This window comes from Poromitra crassiceps, assembly GCF_964638095.1.
Source record: "Poromitra crassiceps genome assembly, chromosome: 25".
Lineage (NCBI taxonomy): Eukaryota > Metazoa > Chordata > Actinopteri > Beryciformes > Melamphaidae > Poromitra > Poromitra crassiceps.
In genome coordinates this window covers 16,534,218-16,556,852 of record NC_139649.1, presented here as the reverse complement: position 1 = coordinate 16,556,852, position 22,635 = coordinate 16,534,218, and the positions used below count along the sequence as shown (strand labels likewise).

General features: G+C 43.4%; 1 protein-coding gene across 1 annotated transcript in view; it reads left to right on the top strand.

Moving 5' to 3' along the window:
- chd6 (chromodomain helicase DNA binding protein 6) overlaps positions 1-22,635 on the top strand; it is a 131,879-nt gene that overhangs the window by 80,999 nt on the left and 28,245 nt on the right. Inside the window, exons 28-38 of the mRNA XM_083660606.1 lie at positions 4,191-4,294; positions 5,983-6,088; positions 8,068-8,146; positions 8,675-8,732; positions 11,258-11,603; positions 13,238-13,446; positions 15,439-15,536; positions 16,919-17,103; positions 17,445-17,894; positions 19,250-19,358; positions 20,853-21,080. Coding sequence (XP_083516732.1) covers positions 4,191-4,294; positions 5,983-6,088; positions 8,068-8,146; positions 8,675-8,732; positions 11,258-11,603; positions 13,238-13,446; positions 15,439-15,536; positions 16,919-17,103; positions 17,445-17,894; positions 19,250-19,358; positions 20,853-21,080 — 1,972 coding nt within the window. The remainder of the gene's footprint in view (positions 1-4,190; positions 4,295-5,982; positions 6,089-8,067; positions 8,147-8,674; positions 8,733-11,257; positions 11,604-13,237; positions 13,447-15,438; positions 15,537-16,918; positions 17,104-17,444; positions 17,895-19,249; positions 19,359-20,852; positions 21,081-22,635) is intronic.

Below are 22,635 nucleotides of genomic sequence, written 5' to 3'. Positions count from 1 at the left end.
GAAGTAATAATTACGGTACACTTCAGGGTTAAAGTGGGTGCATCTCATTGTAAAATTGGACTTCAAACGGCCCAAATCTGGCTTCAAACGGCCCAAATTTCACGCGCGTTGGCCCATATCGGCCTGGCCTGCTTGGTATCTAATGCCCGGCCTGAATTATGATCCCAGTCCGCCCCTGTTTTTAACTATATCGCCCAGCCCTACTCATGATATATAATATACAGTCTCTAGTGTATGATTCAACTTTTCCCATGTTCTAATCTAGTGTAAAAAAGCAAACAAACTGAAAAAATAAAAGAAAAAAATAAACAAAAATCGCAATAAATCGTAATATCGAATCGCAATAATCGTAGAATCGCAATACTTAAGAATCGCAATATAAATCGAATCGGCACCCAAGAATCGTGATAGTATCGAATCGGGAGATAAGTGAATCGCCACAGCCCTACAGACCAGTACTCTTAAAGTGTTACCCATACAGACCAGTACTCTTAAAGTGATACCCATACAGACCAGTACTCTTAAAGTGTTACCCATACAGACCAGTACCCTTAAAGTGATACCTATACAGACCAGTACCCTTAAAGTGATACCCATACAGACCAGTACTCTTAAAGTGTTATACCTATACAGACCAGTACCCTTAAAGTGTTACCCATACAGACCAGTACTCTTAAAGTGATACCCATACAGACCAGTACTCTTAAAGTGTTATACCTATACAGACCAGTACCCTTAAAGTGATACCTATACAGACCAGTACCCTTAAAGTGTTACCCATACAGACCAGTACCCTTAAAGCGATGCCCATACAGACCAGTACTCTTAAAGTGTTACCCATACAGACCAGTACTCTTAAAGTGTTACCCATACAGACCAGTACCCTTAAAGTGATACCTATACAGACCAGTACTCTTAAAGTGTTACCCATACAGACCAGTACTCTTAAAGTGTTACCCATACAGACCAGTACTCTTAAAGTGTTACCCATACAGACCAGTACTCTTAAAGTGATACCTATACAGACCAGTACCCTTAAAGTGTTACCCATACAGACCAGTACTCTTAAAGTGTTACCCATACAGACCAGTACTCTTAAAGTGATACCCATACAGACCAGTACTCTTAAAGTGTTACCCATACAGACCAGTACTCTTAAAGTGTTACCCATACAGACCAGTACTCTTAAAGTGATACCTATACAGACCAGTACCCTTAAAGTGTTACCCATACAGACCAGTACTCTTAAAGTGATACCTATACAGACCAGTACTCTTAAAGTGTTACCCATACAGACCAGTACTCTTAAAGTGATACCTATACAGACCAGTACTCTTAAAGTGATACCTATACAGACCAGTACCCTTAAAGTGTTACCCATACAGACCAGTACTCTTAAAGTGTTACCCATACAGACCAGTACTCTTAAAGTGTTACCCATACAGACCAGTACTCTTAAAGTGTTACCTATACAGACCAGTACCCTTAAAGTGATACCTATACAGACCAGTACTCTTAAAGTGATACATATACAGACCAGTACTCTTAAAGTGTTACCCATACAGACCAGTACTCTTAAAGTGTTACCCATACAGACCAGTACTCTTAAAGTGTTACCCATACAGACCAGTACTCTTAAAGTGTTACCCATACAGACCAGTACTCTTAAAGTGATACCTATACAGACCAGTACTCTTAAAGTGATACCTATACAGACCAGTACTCTTAAAGTGATACCTATACAGACCAGTACCCTTAAAGTGTTACCCATACAGACCAGTACTCTTAAAGTGTTACCCATACAGACCAGTACTCTTAAAGTGTTACCCATACAGACCAGTACCCTTAAAGTGTTACCCATACAGACCAGTACTCTTAAAGTGTTACCCATACAGACCAGTACTCTTAAAGTGTTACCCATACAGACCAGTACTCTTAAAGTGTTACCCATACAGACCAGTACTCTTAAAGTGATACCTATACAGACCAGTACTCTTAAAGTGATACCTATACAGACCAGTACTCTTAAAGTGATACCTATACAGACCAGTACCCTTAAAGTGTTACCCATACAGACCAGTACTCTTAAAGTGTTACCCATACAGACCAGTACTCTTAAAGTGTTACCCATACAGACCAGTACTCTTAAAGTGTTACCCATACAGACCAGTACTCTTAAAGTGATACCTATACAGACCAGTACTCTTAAAGTGATACCTATACAGACCAGTACTCTTAAAGTGATACCTATACAGACCAGTACTCTTAAAGTGATACCTATACAGACCAGTACTCTTAAAGTGATACCTATACAGACCAGTACCCTTAAAGTGTTACCTATACAGACCAGTACCCTTAAAGTGATACCTATACAGACCAGTACCCTTAAAGTGATACCCATACAGACCAGTACTCTTAAAGTGTTATACCTATACAGACCAGTACCCTTAAAGCGATGCCCATACAGACCATTACTCTTAAAGTGTTACCCATACAGACCAGTACCCTTAAAGTGATACCCATACAGACCAGTACTCTTAAAGTGATACCTATACAGACCAGTACCCTTAAAGTGATACCCATACAGACCAGTACTCTTAAAGTGTTACCCATACAGACCAGTACTCTTAAAGTGATACCTATACAGACCAGTACTCTTAAAGTGTTACCCATACAGACCAGTACTCTTAAAGTGATACCCATACAGACCAGTACTCTTAAAGTGTTACCCATACAGACCAGTACCCTTAAAGTGTTACCCATACAGACCAGTACTCTTAAAGTGATACCTATACAGACCAGTACTCTTAAAGTGTTACCCATACAGACCAGTACTCTTAAAGTGTTACCCATACAGACCAGTACTCTTAAAGTGATACCTATACAGACCTGTACCCTTAAAGTGTTACCCATACAGACCAGTACTCTTAAAGTGTTATACCTATACAGACCAGTACTCTTAAAGTGTTACCCATACAGACCAGTACTCTTAAAGTGTTACCCATACAGACCAGTACTCTTAAAGTGATACCTATACAGACCAGTACCCTTAAAGTGTTACCCATACAGACCAGTACTCTTAAAGTGATACCTATACAGACCAGTACTCTTAAAGTGTTACCCATACAGACCAGTACTCTTAAAGTGATACCTATACAGACCAGTACCCTTAAAGTGATACCCATACAGACCAGTACTCTTAAAGTGTTACCCATACAGACCAGTACCCTTAAAGTGTTACCCATACAGACCAGTACCCTTAAGTGATACCTATACAGACCAGTACTCTTAAAGTGTTACCCATACAGACCAGTACTCTTAAAGTGTTACCCATACAGACCAGTACTCTTAAAGTGATACCCATACAGACCAGTACTCTTAAAGTGTTACCCATACAGACCAGTACTCTTAAAGTGTTACCCATACAGACCAGTACCCTTAAAGTGTTACCCATACAGACCAGTACTCTTAAAGTGTTACCTATACAGACCAGTACTCTTAAAGTGATACCTATACAGACCAGTACCCTTAAAGTGTTACCCATACAGACCAGTACTCTTAAAGTGTTACCCATACAGACCAGTACTCTTAAAGTGTTACCCATACAGACCAGTACTCTTAAAGTGTTACCCATACCAATAGAGTACTTTGTTCAATACATTTCTTTCTACTACATTGATCAGAAGCACAGGCGTGTAGTATAGCCATACATTTGAATGTTTGGTGGTATCTCGGCACGTTCAACTGCCAACTCCATCGCATCCAGCATCAACTCCGTCACATCCACCACACTCGACTTCACCACCACAGACTGTATGCGTTGTAGCTGCTGAGGTAATCACACGTTGCATTACGTCAAATAATGCTTGCTTGTGGTGATTGGTTGCGAGCGGAACCATACAATTTTTTTTCTAGATCTGTGTACAAAAACGATGGAATGCAGCTATCATTTGACTGAAAAAACTTCAATACTACTTGGTAGTGGGTTATTTCGGTCGATGGCTTAAAAGGTATCGAGTACCGATACCCAGATTGATTGATCGATCTATTGATTGATTCTCTTGTGTTGTCAGTAAACTGGAGGTGTCCCGACTAGACATTCACTACACAGCAGATTCCAGAAACACACTGAATGACTGACATATTTACTGTGTGTGTGTGTGTGTGTGTGTGTGTGTGTGTGTGGTCAGTAAACTGGAGGTGCCTCTCCCTGACATTGACTACATAGAGGTCCCAGCTGGGTGGTGGGATGCAGATGCTGACAAGTCGCTCCTCATAGGAGTTCACAAACACGGTGAGACAAACACACGTCTGTTTCTTTGCATTTCCTCTGAAGTTGATTGACACAGGGAAGCTGCATGAGCGCAGTGTCTTCATTTATTGCAACCTCTTCATTCACAGTCACAGTTGAATATGATTCAACACTTAATAGCTTCCCAATCCAGGGTGGGAATGTCACGTCATTGCCCCTCCCCCTGGTCATTGCCCCTCCCCCTGGCCGTGATGACCTGAGATACCTACGGCCCCCATGTGCCCTGCTACATGTACCAGCCTGCTACTGTCCAAATCTCCAGGTTGCTTTAAAAGCCTCTGTTTAATGTAGAGGCTAGGGATGTCAACCCCATTGAACCAATAAACAACCGTTTCAACTTAAAATTAACCGAATAATACTATCAGTTACAAGATAAAAAAGAGGTAGCTTTGAGTGGAAACGCGTTGGTATCCCTGCTACAATAAAGGATTTTTAATATAACTCAGAGTGCCTCGGATGTCTCCTTTTGCTGCCTCCAACACCTGGGGAATTTCCTGCAACCACATTGGACAGCTAGCTCTTTTTGGCCCGTGTGTGGAGAACACACAGGGCCTTACATTCCCGTTTGTCGGGAATGACTTTGCTCGCCTATTCACTGGCCTATTTGGCCGCTGGTCCTGCACCTCTCTGCAGTCCGGTAGGTGGCGGTAATACACCGAAGCTGAAATGCATGCTGAATGGTGTAGGCCAGCGATCCTCAAAGTCCGGACTCCGGTCCAGGATCCGGACCCAGACGCCGTCCTGTCCGGACTATTAACTTAAGGCGCTATTAATCATTTTTTTTGAACAGCTGAACAATCAGCATATGTGTTTGTGTGTTGTAACACTGTGTATTGGTGTGTGTGTCAGGCTATGAGCGGTACCATGTGTTTGTGTGTTGTAACACTGTGCATTGGTGTGTGTCAGGCTATGAGCGGTACCATGTGTTTGTGTGTTGTAACACTGTGTATTGGTTAGGGATGGGCATCGAATTTCGAATTTTCGAATAATCGTTGTTATTATCAAGGTCGACTTTTATTATTGAAATTCGAAATTCGTTTTTTGAATTTTTTTTTTTTTTTTTGTGAGTGAAATGTTGCATTGTCTCCCCTGATTCTAAGAATAGTCGAATCGCTTGGTTTGAGCAAGTAAAACAATTTTTATAAGCAACCTCTCCCTCTTCATGGGATTTCATCCGCCATTCATTTTTCCATAAACCTTGCTTAAAATGCTTATAAAAATTGTTTTACTTGCTCAAACCAAGCCATTCGACTATACTTAGAATCAGGGGAGACAATGCAACATTTCACTCAAAAAAAAAAAAAAAAAAAAAAAAATTGATTTTTAATTTGTTTTACATTTTATTTTTATTTTTGAATTTCGATTAAAAGTCGACTTTGGCCAGCGAATTTCGAATAGTGTTTTTGCTAGAAATGCCCATCCCTAGTATTGGTGTGTGTCAGGCTATGAGCGGTACCATGTGTTTGTGTGTTGTAACACTGTGTATTGGTGTGTGTCAGGCTATGAGCGGTACCATGTGTTTGTGTGTTGTAACACTGTGCATTGGTGTGTGTCAGGCTATGAGCTGTACCATGTGTTTGTGTGTTGTAACACTGTGCATTGGTGTGTGTCAGGCTATGAGCGGTACCATGTGTTTGTGTGTTGTAACACTGTGCATTGGTGTGTGTCAGGCTATGAGCGGTACCATGCCATGCGGGCCGACCCAGACCTGTGCTTCCTGGAGCGGGTGGGCACCGAGCCAGGAGGAGGGGAGGGGGGCTCTGACATCACCCACAGGTAACACACACACACACACACACACACACACACACACACACACACTCATAAACACACATGCACACACAGCTGCAAGCCTAAACCCAAACATTTTTTATTTTGTTAATTATTTTTCTGATTTCCCCTCAATTTCTCCCCAATCATACTTTGGCCAATTAACCCCCTGCCGTCCCGGTCGCTGCTCCACCCCCTCTGCGAGATCTGGGGAGAGCCGTTGACTAGCACCATGCTTCCTCCGACACATGCACAGTTGCCAGCCTCTTCTTTTTCACCTGACAGTGAGGAGCTTCACTGCCAGGACGTAGCACGTGGGAGGATCACACTATTTCCACCAGTTCCCTTCTGAACCCAAAACATGTTTTAGACCCTGGAAACCCAAATTCCACAATAGAGCTGAACAGTTACGTGAGGTCTCCTGCCTCGGAAGAGAGTTCCCCATTCATATATAACCCTATATATATATATATATATATATATATATATATATATATTCATATTGTCCATAGACATTTAGAAAGATCCTTATATAACGAGTTTTAAGGCTGGAAGCAAGCTAACCAGCGACCTACTGAATCATGAGTGACATCAAATATTTCACCTTAGCAAAAACAAAACTAACAGGCAAAAAAAGATTTTTCTTTGCCCTGTTCAACAATACAAGATTTCTGTTCCAGACGTAGATGTATCTACGTCTGGCTACTGCAAGACTACTTCTACCTTGCAAATAAAAACAAATGAATGCATCAGAGTGTATCAAGTTGTGCACCACTGTGGGGGGAGAGAGTACTGGGAGCACTTCAGCTGACATCCTTGTCTGTCTGTCAGTGTGTCTAAGAGTGAGTTAAGGCTTTTCTCTCCCTTTCTGTCAGTGTGTGTAAGAGTGAGTTAAGACTTTTCTCAACCTTTCTGTCAGTGTGTGTAAGAGTGAGTTAAGACTTTTCTCTCCCTTTCTGTCAGTGTGTCTAAGAGTGAGTTAAGACTTTTCTCTCCCTTTCTGTCAGTGTGTGTAAGAGTGAGTTAAGACTTTTCTCTCCCTTTCTGTATGTCAGTGTGTGTAAGAGTGAGTTAAGACTTTTCTCTCCCTGTCTGTCAGTGTGTGTAAGAGTGAGTTAAGACTTTTCTCTCCCTTTCTGTCAGTGTGTGTAAGAGTGAGTTAAGGCTTTTCTCTCCCTTTCTGTCAGTGTGTGTAAGAGTGAGTTAAGACTTTTCTCTCCCTTTCTGTCAGTGTGTCTAAGACTGAGTTAATACTTTTCTCTCCCTGTCTGTATGTCAGTGTGTGTAAGAGTGAGTTAAGACTTTTCTCTCCCTGTCTGTCAGTGTGTGTAAGAGTGAGTTAAGACTTTTCTCTCCCTTTCTGTCAGTGTGTGTAAGAGTGAGTTAAGACTTTTCTCTCCCTTTCTGTCAGTGTGTGTAAGAGTGAGTTAATACTTTTCTCTCCCTGTCTGTCAGTGTGTGTGTAAGAGTGAGTTAAGACTTTTCTCTCCCTGTCTGTCTGTCAGTGTGTGTAAGAGTGAGTTAAGACTTTTCTCTCCCTGTCTGTCAGTGTGTGTAAGAGTGAGTTAAGACTTTTCTCTCCCTGTCTGTCAGTGTGTGTAAGAGTGAGTTAAGACTTTTCTCTCCCTGTCTGTCTGTCAGTGTGTGTAAGAGTGAGTTAAGACTTTTCTCTCCCTGTCTGTATGTCAGTGTGTGTAAGAGTGAGTTAAGACTTTTCTCTCCCTGTCTGTCTGTCTGTCAGTGTGTGTAAGAGTGAGTTAAGACTTTTCTCTCCCTGTCTGTCAGTGTGTGTAAGAGTGAGTTAAGACTTTTCTCTCCCTGTCTGTCTGTCTGTCAGTGTGTGTAAGAGTGAGTTAAGACTTTTCTCTCTCTGTCTGTCTGTCTGTCAGTGTGTGTAAGAGTGAGTTAAGACTTTTCTCTCCCTGTCTGTCTGTCAGTGTGTGTAAGAGTGAGTTAAGACTTTTCTCTCCCTGTCTGTCTGTCAGTGTGTGTAAGAGTGAGGATGCCAAGGACGACCCAGAGAGCAAAGCTGACTGTGGGGAGGATCCAGATGAGAGCAGCAAGGTGAGTAGTCTCTTAGAACAGACGAGTTGGCTTCTGCAATTTTCAAATGCTTCCGCTCATTAGTCCAATCAGATCCTTTTTTAAGACGGGTCTTCCGCTCATTAGTCCAATCAGAATTTTTTTTCGTGGACACGTGTCGTGATTGGTCAGATTTTGTCGAACTTCCTTCCAGTCTAAAGGTTTTTTTCCCAACTTCCTTGTGCATGTTCTGGGGGTGTAACGTACAGACTGTTTAGCTGCATTCGCCGGATGTAGATGAGACGGTCTGTTTTAAGAGACTTTTAAAAGACACTGTCTCCCCTCCCCCCCCCCCCCCCTCTCTCTCTCTCTCTCTCTCTCTCTCTCTCTAAAGAAACGCTGTAGAGCTCTTGAATGTTGGATGTTTTGGATTTTAAGGAGAGCATAGTGTCTTTGAAATATTCACAGATTTCTGGTCAAAATCGTAACATAAATATGAGGTGGAATGAGATCCTCAGTTTGTGTTGCTAACTTGTGATGTGTGCCATTTGTTAACGGTGTGTTTGACAGGGAGAAGAGACTTGCTCCAGTACCGACACCTCAGACAAACCTGACAGCACCGGTCCAGGTGAGACACACCAAGCCATTCTCACTTAGAAAAATACAAAGTCCATACTCTGTACTTGTCTGTCTACTAACTCGCTTTGATCGCTTTATATATAGGAGTTGAGTTTATTATGGATATCAAACACATGCTCCATCAAGTTAGAGATTCTCAAAATTAAGTCCCACATTTGTGTGAGACATTTTGAAGCATTTTCTGAAAATCGAAAAAAAAAAAAAACACATTTACGACCACTAACTGAGGTTAAGGGTGACGGATGGCTTGCCCAGCTGGTATCTCATGGACCCTTTGCGCGGGACCCCATGCACTTTTTATATATATATATATATATATATATATATATATATATATATATATATATATATATATATATATATATAAGCACATATAAGCTAGAGATGCTCCGATCAGCTTTTTTGAGGCCGATCACCGATCACTGGAAGCAGTATCTGCCGATCCCGATATGGCCGATCACCGATCACCGCGTCAAATCCATCAATTCAAGCCTTCTATTTATTGTGTCGCATTATTCATATATTTAATTATTCTTAACAACATCGACATTGTATATTAAGTATTAAAATTAGGAGATGAGAAAGTATCATGAATTGACAACCGTTTTATTATTATTTATTACAGAGTAGACTGTATACTGTAGCTTTTCTGTGGAAAAATAAATACCGTAGTCTTATAAAACAAAAAATATAATACTATGTACACAACATGTGCACCAACACAGCTTGGAACATGTCTGTGAAAGCTGCAGCGATAGCCTCCGCGGTGTGTGACCCAGAAAACTCTTGTGAGTGAAGTACAACTTTGTTCAGGTCGAACTTTTCATCAATAAACTGCGCAGTTAGGCTCAGCATGGACATAGGACAGACACTCGAACTCCAAATGTCAGTCGTGAAGCTGATTGACGTGGTGTTGTCTTTCATAAGGCTCTCGGTGTGCTTGTACACAATTTGGTATAATTCCGGCAGGCAAACGTCAGTTAAATATTTATGTCCTGGCAGCGTGTAACGTGGATCCAAGCAGGATATGAGGCGTTTGAACCCGAGGTCTTCCACAACAGACAGCGGCTGCTGATCAAGACATATGAATTCCATTAGCTTTGCATTTATTTCCTTTCGTTTCTTGCTGTCGTTGCTGTAGGGTTGCTGTCGTTTCAATCAATGTCTCTGTTACAGTTAGCTGAGTGAGTGGCGTACGGGTTGCTGCGCGCTCGCCAACTTTGTAAACTCCTCAAATTCCTTGACGTGGGAAACCTTCAAATGTCTTATGAGGTTCGTAGTGTTGAAACTCTTCTGCTGCGTTCCTCCACGCGGTATCTCCTTTGAGCACACAATGCAAACGGCAAATTTGTTGTCCTTCTCCAACAAGTTGTAAAATTGCCAGACAGGCGACGCCATGTTAGCTGCTGTGCTGTTTGTTCTCGCCCAAGCTGCTTTCGCTATAGAGAGAGTGCAACTTCCAAACACTTTTTCGCCACTACCACCACGCCCCCTAAGGAAACTTGGGAGCCAATGAAGCTTCATGACACGGAGAGACAGCCAATCACAAGCTGCCCTTTAGGAGACCGGAAGAATACTACTTGGCAGCCTGGGAGTGCACTATCTCTATATTGAAACGTCTCTGGTAGTAGTTCTTGCAGATTTTGTGTCATTCTGATCGGCCTTGTTTGATCGGCACTTTTGATAACTCCGATCAAAGCCGAAAAAGGCCAAATCGGCCGATTCCGATCAAGTGCCGATCGATCGGAGCATCTCTAATATAAGCACCTTATGCGGCAGATAGCGCCATGTTGCAATGTTGATGTATGTTTTTTCTTCTTCTTTCCTTTGTTTTCCTGTGTCTGAGCCTGTTTGTCTTGTTTGTATATTGTTCTCTAAAAATTAAAAAACAAATGAAAAAACAAACAAAAAACAAAACATTTACGCTTCAACATTTATAAAAGTGGTCCTGATTTGAAGATTATCTTGCTGAACACAAGCTTTGCTGTTTCATAAACTTTTGTTAACCACATGCATTTAACCGAAATGCCCATACTAAAATCCCATTCACTTTTCCCCTTACGAACTGGAAGTGCTATTTCTGGACTCTTTCCTGCGGTACTCTATTCACCTTTTTCCTGGACTTTGACCTTTGCCATGATTCTCAGCGGTAGCCTGTTGTCGACTTCCTGTTTAATTTTTTTTCGCAAGCAAGGAGGTGTCAAAGAGCTATTGTCGTACTGTATGGGCTTATTTTAGCTGAAATGGCAAAAAAATATGTGGCTGCATAGCGGCCGCTTTTATTTTGAAGGCTAAATGTCCAAACTGGAACGCTTATATTTGCTCATAGAACGGAGCTTTAGCTGTCTCTCTCTTTCAAGATTCAAGGTTCAAGATATTTATCATCATGAAACTCGTGAATAGTAAGGACCATAAGTGAAAACCAAAACTCCTTGACGATAATAAGAACCAATAATCCTCTGTTGCTACAAAGCTCACTTCTAATGCAGAACACATGTGGGTCTCTCCTCCCAGACTCCCAGATGTCAGGTGAGCTCTGCACCCAGGATGGACCGCTGGTCACCACGACGCCGTCGGTGCCGACAGGAACAGGAAGTGGTGTGGCGTACCTCCACGTGGTCCAGGCCCCGCCCCTCTGGCCCGGTGCCCCTGCCCTCACGGCCCGCCTGCGCCGCCTAATCACGGCCTCTCAGCGAATCACGCTGCGCCGTGAGCCGCTAACTCCGCATCACTTCCTGCTTCACCATGGCCTGGGAGGGGGCGGGGCCACAGCTCACAGCGGCGGGCCGTTGGCATGGCAACTGGGGGAGGAGCTAAGGCGCACAGAGCCTGACCCGCTGTTTCTGGAGTGGCAGAGAAGGTAACAATGTAGGAAATCATTATCAGTATAGAGTGGCAGAGAAGGTAACCATGTAGGAAATCATTATCAGTATAGAGTGGCAGAGAAGGTAACAATGTAGGAAATCATTATCAGTATAGAGTGGCAGAGAAGGTAACATGTAGGAAATCATTATCAGTATAGAGTGGCAGAGAAGGTAACAATGTAGGAAATCATTATCAGTATAGAGTGGCAGAGAAGGTAACAATGTAGGAAATCATTATCAGTATAGAGTGGCAGAGAAGGTAACAATGTAGGAAATCATTATCAGTATAGAGTGGCAGAGAAGGTAACAATGTAGGAAATCATTATCAGTATAGAGTGGCAGAGAAGGTAACAATGTAGGAAATCATTATTAGTATAGAGTGGCAGAGAAGGTAACATGTAGGAAATCATTATTAGTATAGAGTGGCAGAGAAGGTAACATGTAGGAAATCATTATCAGTATAGAGTGGCAGAGAAGGTAACCGTGTAGGAAATCATTATCAGTATAGAGTGGCAGAGAAGGTAACAATGTAGGAAATCATTATTAGTATAGAGTGGCAGAGAAGGTAACATGTAGGAAATCATTATCAGTATAGAGTGGCAGAGAAGGTAACCATGTAGGAAATCATTATCAGTATAGAGTGGCAGAGAAGGTAACAATGTAGGAAATCATTATCAGTATAGAGTGGCAGAGAAGGTAACCATGTAGGAAATCATTATCAGTATAGAGTGGCAGAGAAGGTAACAATGTAGGAAATCATTATCAGTATAGAGTGGCAGAGAAGGTAACCATGTAGGAAATCATTATCAGTATAGAGTGGCAGAGAAGGTAACAATGTAGGAAATCATTATCAGTATAGAGTGGCAGAGAAGGTAACCGTGTAGGAAATCATTATCAGTATAGAGTGGCAGAGAAGGTAACAATGTAGGAAATCATTATTAGTATAGAGTGGCAGAGAAGGTAACATGTAGGAAATCATTATCAGTATAGAGTGGCAGAGAAGGTAACCATGTAGGAAATCATTATCAGTATAGAGTGGCAGAGAAGGTAACAATGTAGGAAATCATTATCAGTATAGTGTGGCAGAGAAGGTAACCATGTAGGAAATCATTATCAGTATAGTGTGGCAGAGAAGGTAACCATGTAGGAAATCATTATCAGTATAGAGTGGCAGAGAAGGTAACATGTTGGAAATCATTATCAGTATAGAGTGGCAGAGAAGGTAACCATGTAGGAAATCATTATCAGTATAGAGTGGCAGAGAAGGTAACATGTAGGAAACCATTATCAGTATAGAGTGGCAGAGAAGGTAACATGTAGGAAATCATTATCGGTATAGTGTGGCAGAGAAGGTAACATGTAGGAAATCATTATCAGTATAGAGTGGCAGAGAAGGTAACATGTAGGAAATCATTATCAGTATAGAGAACAAAATAGCCCGGTACGGTGACACAGTCCTCAAAATCCTTGAATCTCCACCATAATGTATTTGTTCGTCTGTGTCTCCATGTAACACAGTCTCTTTTTTCACATTTTTTTTACTTGTTCTCCGTATTTATTGCATAGTTGGTGTATTTGTGACACTTTGTATCTCCATGCTGTGTGCTCCTCCCTCCGGTTCATATTGAAGGTGGACTCGCCGGGAGCAGGCGGACTTCTACCGCACGGTATCGGCGTACGGCGTGGTGTACGACCCGGAGAGGAAGGCCTTCGACTGGACCCATTTCAGAGCTCTGGCCCGGCTGGAGAGAAAGACGGACCAGAGCCTGGACAGATACTTCAGCTCCTTCCTCAACATGTGCAGGACAGCCTGCAGGCTGCCTCCCAGGAAGGACGAAGGTACAGAACAGCGCTGGCATGACGTCTTCTTGTAGGCCAACTCACTCTCTAGTCATGCTACCAAGTCTTTTATACAAAGGAACCGGAAGTGTCAGCATCCAGGTCTTCTGGACTCATTCCTGCTGTACTCTATTATATACGGTCGCACACATACCCATATTATATATCGTCGGTGTCGGGCCAGGACCTCGAATGTCACTTTTTTCACTTTCTTACTTTTTGTCATGAATCAATGCCATTGGTCACCCTTCACGTCTCTGTGTGGTTTTTAACAAATGCAACCAATGGAAAAGCATTAAAACGAGCTTGGGAGTAAATCTCGTAACGCCATTCGCCCTCAATCTGTCAGTCAAACCTCGAAATTCCCCCCCTACCTCCGTGTGTACCCCCCCACGCAGGACACTAAACCCGGAAAAGACACACGGCAGACGCGCTGTGTATTTCTCATATCGTTTTGACTCATCCTGGCTTCCTCTGACGTTAATATATCAATCAAATGTTTTCCAGTTATTCCTAGGCTGCAAACTTGTTTTAACATGCAAATCGGAGTGCTTTCTGACGAGAATAAAGTAACGTTTACGTTACGTTATGTCAGACTATTTCTCACCCCATGCGAAAGCCCCAAATCGGCCATGAGAGGCGAGGGGCAATCCTGCTGCTCCTACGCGCGCGCCCGCGGCCTGGAGCTTGGGGGCTCGTGCATGAGGATGCGGCTGCCTCCCGCTTGACTGGCCATGAGAAAGCACTTCCAAGTCGGACTGATAATATAAACAACATCATTTGAGCTTATCCAGGTCAGATATTTATAAAGTAATGACACATTCAGCGGGAAACTAACTATAATTAAGACATGTGCCAACTTTGACGACATTTGGTTCAGTAGTTTAAGAGCAAACAGGTTTTTTTTACTTCCTGAAAAGTTTCTGTTTTGGAGATACAAGGTCCTGGAACGACAGCAGCGATATATAATATATTATATATATAATATATGATATACCCATATACTGTTTTTCTACGCATTTACCCCACTTTCTCCCCAATTGTCCTTGGCCAATTCCCCCTGCTGTCCCGGGCGTTGCTCCACCCCCTCTGCTGTCCCGGGCGTTGCTCCGCCCCCTCTGCTGTCCCGGGTGTTGCTCCGCCCCCCTCTGCTGTAACAGCCTCGCCTGCTCACTCTCAAATACGGAATGGGGGATCATTTTGATCCGCCTTTCGTTCCGCCAGTGGTGGTAGGAATCAACATCTGTGTAAAAGGCTAACCCAGTGAGGCGGAAAACTCATTCAGAAAAATGACAGCTGTCATTTCATGAATCAGCTTCACGGTTGTATATTTGTTGTATATTTTTATATTTTTATATTTTGAATGAGAAAAGCAGTGTCCGCACACTCAAATCTGTGCAAATATCTTGTTTATTGCAAGCTTTCGGTCAAGTGAATACAGCCTATTAAGACAATCATCACTTGATTAGCAAATGTACAACACCTGTGTCCAAAAAAAAACATTTCCTGGTGGCTAGAAATCAAGGGAATTGTAGTCCTATAGATCTTCAGGACTACAACCCAAAGACAAGTGTCCACTGAGACGAGGAACACTATAAAGTACATCAAATATAATTTACAATATACTGTATACAACAGAACAAAAAACAATAGAGAATGTTACAATATGTAAACATCAGGAAGTAGCCTTCATAAAACATAAAACATACAATCTATTGTAATTTATTCAGAGCACAACACTCATGTCAAAATCCTCATTTAGACCCAGAGGTTGTAAAGTTTCAAACAAACATCAAAGAAGCTAAATGCAGTGTGTTAACATAATCAACTCAATAGTGACACCCAACTTTCTCTCTCTTCTCCCTCCCTTTATGTCTGTCTCATCCTCTATCCTTCTCTTTCTCTCTCCATCCATATTGCCTCCCTCCTTCCTCCCTCCATTCATCCTGCTCTCCCTCTTCTCTCCCCCCCCCCCCCCCTCCCCTCTTCCAGGGTTGGTAGACCCTGCTGTGTTTGTGGAGCCTCTGGCGGAGGAGAGAGCTGCCAGGACTCTGTATCGCATCGAGCTGCTCCGCAAGATCAGAGAACAGGTATGACCAAACCAAATCCCATCATTAACACACATTCTTCTTTCTCCTCTTATTTTTTCTGAATGTTTCCCCAATTTCTCCCCAATTGCACTTGCCCAACTGTCCCCCCCTGCTGCCCCGGTCGCTGCTCCACCCTCTGGGGAGAGCTGAGACTAGCACCATGCTTCCTCCGACACATGCGCAGTTGCCATCCGATTCTTATCACCTGACGGGGGGAGCTTCACCGGCAGGACATGGCACGTGGGAGGATCACGCTATTCCTATCAGTTCCTTTCCACTCCGACCAGGTGCCCCGACTGACCAGAGGAGGCGCTAGTGCAATGACCAGGACACATACCCCCAATCAGGCTTCCCTCTCCCATACACGAGCCAATCGTGCCTGTATGGCCGCCCGACCAAGCCAGACACGAGAGTGCGAACCTGCGACCCTCGTGTTGGTAGACAGGGAATTTACACTACCCGGACGCCCCTCCTCTTCTACTTAAAGGTCCATTCCGTAATATTTAGGAAGTGTTTTTTATTACCAATGAGTGGATGCTCCGTAACTTAAAAAATGAGCCCAGCCGTGTCTCTGTGTTGAGCCATTCCAAAGCTATCTGGCTAGCTATTCTGGCGGATGTGACGTTCCGCGCGTTCGCGAGCCTGCCTCTCAGCGCTTCAGTTCAGCCAGTAAATACACCAACGAAGGAGAAGGCCAACACAGGCTAACCTAGCTAATGCAGTCAATGAATGTCGGCAAACAACCAACAACGGAGTCCAGTAAAAAGTCCACACAGAAACAGAAAAAAGATGTATCTAGTGAAGCACCTCTGGCCAAACAGCAGAATCAGAATCAGAAAAACTTTATTGATCCCCGAGGGGAAATTGGGACATGCTACAGTTGGTCGTACTCAGGCATGGAAAAATATAAACATAAGCATCAAACATAAGAGACCTAGGACTTCTCCATACAATAAAATAGAATACAATAGAGGGTATGCACACCCACTGGAACACGCCCCCTCAGTCGGGAACGAGTGTCAAAATGAGTGTCAAATTCCTCCCTGAGCAGCAGGTGTCAGTTATCTAGGCTGATTACTGCATTCAAGCTCAGTCTTGCTGTGACTCAGTGGGCGTGACCCCACAGTGACTTCTGCCTCTGTGACATCACATGCATACCCTCTATAGAAGTTACATACTCTATGTATAGTAAAGTGTCACCAAAATATTTGCCTTCTCCATCAGTCATTGTCCAGCGGCACACCGGGAAAACTCCCAGTACTCCCGATGGCCAGTCCACCCCTGACAACACAGCCTAACTATTGTAGACATTTCTGCCATGACTGCTACTGTTTTCCTAAGCGTGTGAGTGTAACTTTGTGTCTGACGCCTGCCTCCCCCAGGTGCTCCGTCACCCGTTGCTCTCGGCCCGGCTGCAGCTGTGCCGGCCCTCCCTCTACCTTCCGGTCTGGTGGGAGTGTGGCAAACACGACCGCGACCTCCTCCTGGGGGCGGCGCGCCACGGCTTGAGCCGCACTGACTACTACATCCTGAACGACCCGCAGCTCAGCTTCCTGGAGGCCCACAGGTAGGGCTGATGAAACGAGTATCCGGTACAGATCATGTACTTCTTACGAGCATCATCCGTTTACAATGTGTCAATATCTGTACTGTGATTAGGGCTCGGTATCGTTTAAAAAACGACCATACCAGTACCAATAGCAGTACCAATACCTAGTACCAGTACCAATACCAGGACCCTTAAAGTGATACTGATACAAATAGAGTACTTTAATCCATACCCCTTTTTTAGACATACTTTAAGCCAACCCCCCTGCCCCCGAGTGCAGATATGGATAGTTGAGTTGGTTAAACAGATACAGATATACTAGTGTATATAATGGTGGACTCACTCATCCCTACTCACAGGAACTACGTCCAGAAAGAGAAGCATGCGGCAGGGGGCTATGGAGGGATCCCTCCTCACCTTCACCGTCCGGGCCTGCTGGCTCACCCCTCTCCCTGCTGTCTGTATGACTCTGGGCTGGGCTGCCACTCGCCTCAGCCTCCTGAGTACCCCCACCACCACCATCATCATCAGCACCACCCCACCCCTCCCTCCGCACCCTCTCCCCCCTCCCCCTCTCACGCTCACCTCCACCCGCCGCCCCCGGAGGCGCAGGACCACGCCTCGCCGAGCCTGGGGATGGTGCCCGGCCAGCGGGGAGATTTCCTCGACTGCCCCGCTCTGGACGAGAGCCTGGAGCTCATGTCGGCGGATCCCTTACACGGAGGAAAGGCCTCCAAAGACGCCCTCAACGGCTTCCCCTTCAACTCGGCGGCGGGAGGCCAGAGCATGCTGAACTCGTACGGCGTCAGGTAGGGGTGGGACGATACATCGATCTAGATCCAAATATCATTACATCGTTTGATATTGTATCGATATCGTATTGATGCAAAGTGAAAATATCGAAATATATCGTCACGTTAAGATACCATCGTCCATGGCTAACGTTATGTTTTCGTTTGTCCCCATTACTGTGGTGCGTCCGTGTCATCCAGACTAACTTTTCCACTGGTACCACAAACTAATCTTTATCTATCTACTACTAAAAACCAAGTACAAATATAACATCACTTAATAAAAAAATAAAATAACAGAAATTGCTTTATTTCAAACCAACATTCATTTAGAGAAAGGGTGAAATACAAGACCTTTGTCTGGAGCCTCCAAACACACATCCAGCAACTCAAACTGGATTTCTTAACGACAGAAATCCAGAATCCTGGACGACTGGAAGGCTGAGCATCCATAACGTTACCTGGCGAGCTGCTAGGAAGTCAAAAATTGCATTTTTCTGCCTGGATTTTTTTTTTTTTTTAACTTTTGCTTTGCACGTTTGTAGGTAAGAAGGTATATTCAGGCAGAATTATTCACAAGTGTCACAGCTTACATGTATGTCTTTCACGCACACTTCAAGCTTATAGACAGTCCATATTATTGTCTCTGGACAGTGTTTCACTGACGCAACAGAACATTCGTTAACTACTGCTGGAGTCTATTTTTTATGTTAAAACGTGCCACTGAGGCAACCAGCCTGCCTCCCCAAATTAGGCGGAGATTTATCCGGCTACCGGCGCTTGAGGATCCCTCATTACAATTAAGACTGCGAGAAGATAGTGGTGACAATAAAATGACAGTGTGTGACAGGCAATGTCTGATATGTCTTTAATAATTTCCTTCTCTCTCTCCCCCCCCCTTTGTTTTTACATATGCCTTTAATCACTCACTTGTATAATCAACCCATTTCCTCTCAAATCCTTCACTATCTAATCTTAGGATGAAGGTGATATTTATTGATTTATTATGTAACATTTCTTGTTTGGGAAGGAGCGCATCCTGGACTCAATGTTGTTTGTTTGAGGTGCGGTTTGGATCAGGATTCACCTATGAGCGTGTGCTGTACTGGCTCCGGCCGGAGCTGGATAATATTGGACGTAGTAGATAATATAAACGTTTATATAATCATAGCCCCGCTACCCGACGAATCTCAACACAATGAATCGCAATTGTGGCCAACTAATTTTATCGATTAATTGTTGAATTGAATCAAAAGCGTATCGTGCCAGACTTTGTGATATCAGCAAATATCACCATTGTACCATTGTCCAAAGAATTGATATTGTATCGTATCCTATCGTGAATAAACATGTGATTCCCCCCCTAGCGTTAGAGGAGCCGACCTGGACTCCAAGCTGCGGAGCGACGTGCTGGTCGGGGAGCAGGGCTCGTCCGAGGAAACCGGACTGATGGCGCCATCAGTGGAGCTGGATCAGTTACAGGTACACACTCTATATCACTCATTGTGTGTGTGTGTGTGTGTGTGTGTGTATTATTATTACACACTCTAGTTTGTATCTGGGTCGTTCTGCTGGAGCAAAACATGGATTTGAACTGCTTGAGGTGTGCTTGATTTGTCACTGTCTTAGCCCATGGCACACCAATAAAACATGACATTGTCTGCTGTTGAACATGTGGAATCTGACCAAACATCTCCAAACAAGCACAGACAGCCATGGCACACCAAACAAACATCTGTGTGTTTGTTGTAGAATGTTTAATTGGTGTGCCATGGGCTTAAAAAAGCCGGTAACACTTTCTTTGAATGGGTGTTCATAATGCTGTCATGACACTGTCATAACCATGATGACATAACACCTGTCATGAACATTACGGAGGCTTTATGAATGTTCATGACTATTGTCATGAAGTGTCATTCGGGTCAATTATGTCACTGTTAATGCAAAGCTCACATTGTTTGAGATGTCTTCGTTATGACAACTTGACCAAGACATTATAACCTGTCAATGTCTTTGTCATGACAACTTGACAATTTTGTCATAACAATTTGACATAAAATTTGTCATGTCAACTTTCATTAACAGTGACATGACAGCATTATGAACACCCCTTCAAAGAAAGTGTTACCAAAGGGTTTAATCACTGGCCTGATACGAGTGCTGGTATTGGCAAGACCTTACGATACTATACGTATCGCGATACATGGATCACGATACCATTGTATCATGTAACCCCGGTGCCCTGGCTAAAATTCCCAAACAGGCCTTCCTTCAATCATGGCCACCTAATCATCCCTCGTTACTTAATTGTCACATTCAGTCCTCAACTCTCCACCGTGATAGGCTGATGTGTGGTGAGCGTTCTGGTGCAAATTGGCTGGCGTGCATCACCCAGGTGGGTGCTACACATCGGTGGTGGATGAGTTGAGTTCCCTCCCCCTCCCTCCCCTGATATGTGAAGCGCTTTGAGTGTCTTGAAAGGCGCTATATAAATCCAATCTATTATTATTATTATTATTATGTATGTATGTATTATATTGATAACCCAGTGAACAAATTGAGTCAAAACTAGCTTCACAATTTTCATTCCAATTTATTAGTATTTGTAAATTAAATTAAAATGCAGTGTAAAGTACATAAGTATTCTTATTATGTTACTGAACACACGGCTGCGCAACAGATCATTAGAGCGATATATGGCAATATGTTTCTAAAATATTGATACAGTATTGATAAAAATATAACAATATATTGCTGTATCAATTTTTATTGCACAACCCTACCTGACATGTGATTTATCCAAGTGAGTGGTGAGTATTTATGAATGAATGCTCCTCGTTTCTTTTTTCCATCCATTTCAATCATCCATTCCCATTTCCTTCCTTTGTTCTCCTTCCATTCACATTCTTTCCCAATGATTGATTCATGTAATACATTTTTGTTAATCATCCACTTCTCTGTGTGTCGCCCCTCCAGGCTCCCTGGGATAGTACAGATCACTCCAGTCCAACTGACCATATGTTCAACGAAGCAGATCCCATTCTGGGTCCCCCCACCCTGGAGACAGGCTTTCTGGAGGACGATGAGGAGGTGCAGGGAGGAGATGCAGGAGGGGAGGAGGGGGGGACTCTGGAGGAGTGCCTGGGCTCCTCCCCCTCTCACCCCTCAGAGGGACACTCTGTGTCAAGCTACATGCTCTTCAAGGTGGCGTATTGTCTATATATATATATACATATATACTCTCCTGTCAGGGCTGCTCATACATCCAAATTTGCATGGAATGCGTATTAACAAAAGTATAATGATATAGCCGCAAAGTGGCAGTGGTTCTGGTACATAGTCCAAATATATCCCTCGGTATCAGAGATGGGACCAAGTCATTGTTTTGCAAGTCACAATTAAGTCTCAAGTCTTTGCACTCAAGTCTCGAGTCAAGTCCCAAGTCATGACAGGCAAGTCCCGAGTCAAGTCACAAGTCAAGACTGACAAGTCCCAACGCAAGTCCAAGTGAAGTCACGAGTCATTGGTGTTCAAGTCCAAGTCGAGTTGCAAGTCTTTGTTGATTTTGTCAAGTCGAGTCTAAAGTCATCAGATGTCTGACTCTGAGTCCAAGTCATGTGTCGTGGGCGTGGAGTTACGGCAGTTATTGTGTTAGGCCACGCCCACGTTTGGCATCTGCGGCGCCCCCTTTTGCTCAAATCGTACAATAGCATGTCAGAAATGACATTCCAGATGAGGCTGAAACTTCTGATTTTGACTAGTACAGCCTCCTTGATATATCTGCCAAGTTACGTGATCATTGGACAAACAGGTGTGGAGTTACGGCCGAGTGTTAGACCACACCCATTTTTGGGTCAGTGTCAGTGATGATAGCCGAACATTTTCCCAGAGTTTCGTGATGATTCATAAATCGGTCATCAAGTTATGACAATTTAGCTGAGAGGCCACGGCAGGGTAGGAAATTAGCGGGGGCTCGGGGCAAAATGCCCCTAAAAAATGTAGAATTGCCCTTGGAACTGTGGTGACGGGGGCTTTTTAAATCCCCCCATAAAATAAAGAGTTGAATAGTTTCTGTATTTTAACATTATTCTGAATTTGCAAAGTGTGACTTGAAAATGGCCAGCTAGGCATCCGTACAACCCCGCCCCTCCTCCTACTAGTGTTATTGACCTCAGTGACAGGCAGCACAAGCTAGCTGGCCAGCTAGTTCACTCATGTTTTTGCCAAGTACATTAATAACATGCCGGACAATCAACAGTGTTGTTGAGATAGGAAATGGGGACTTTTAACTGTGATTGTTTATGAACTTTTAGAAATAAAATATGCTAAGGTATCTCCCAACATTTGATAAAATTGCCCTGGAAATGATCCAAAATGCCCCCGAAATATATTTCACAGGGGCAAAAATGGCCCTCGTTTCAAAAATTTATTTCCCTACCTTGGGCCACGCCCTCTCATTACTTTAAGGGTTAATATCTTCGAAAGGAAAGTAGATTTCAAAAAGCCAACTTCTAGAGCTGGTCCTTGAGGCAAATTTGTAGAACAGGTTCACCTGAACATGTGAAAAAACTTGCTTGAAAATCAGACAAACGGTTGTTCTGTTCGATGGTTCTGAGATGTACCAACTCACGGAAATTTGTGTTGCGGCAGAAAAATTACGACGACGATAATAATAAAACAATAGGGTTTTAGTCCCTTCGGGGGCTCAGCCTTAACATGATGGTGGTTTTCAATTGTTTTGAGAGAGAAAAAGTCTGCT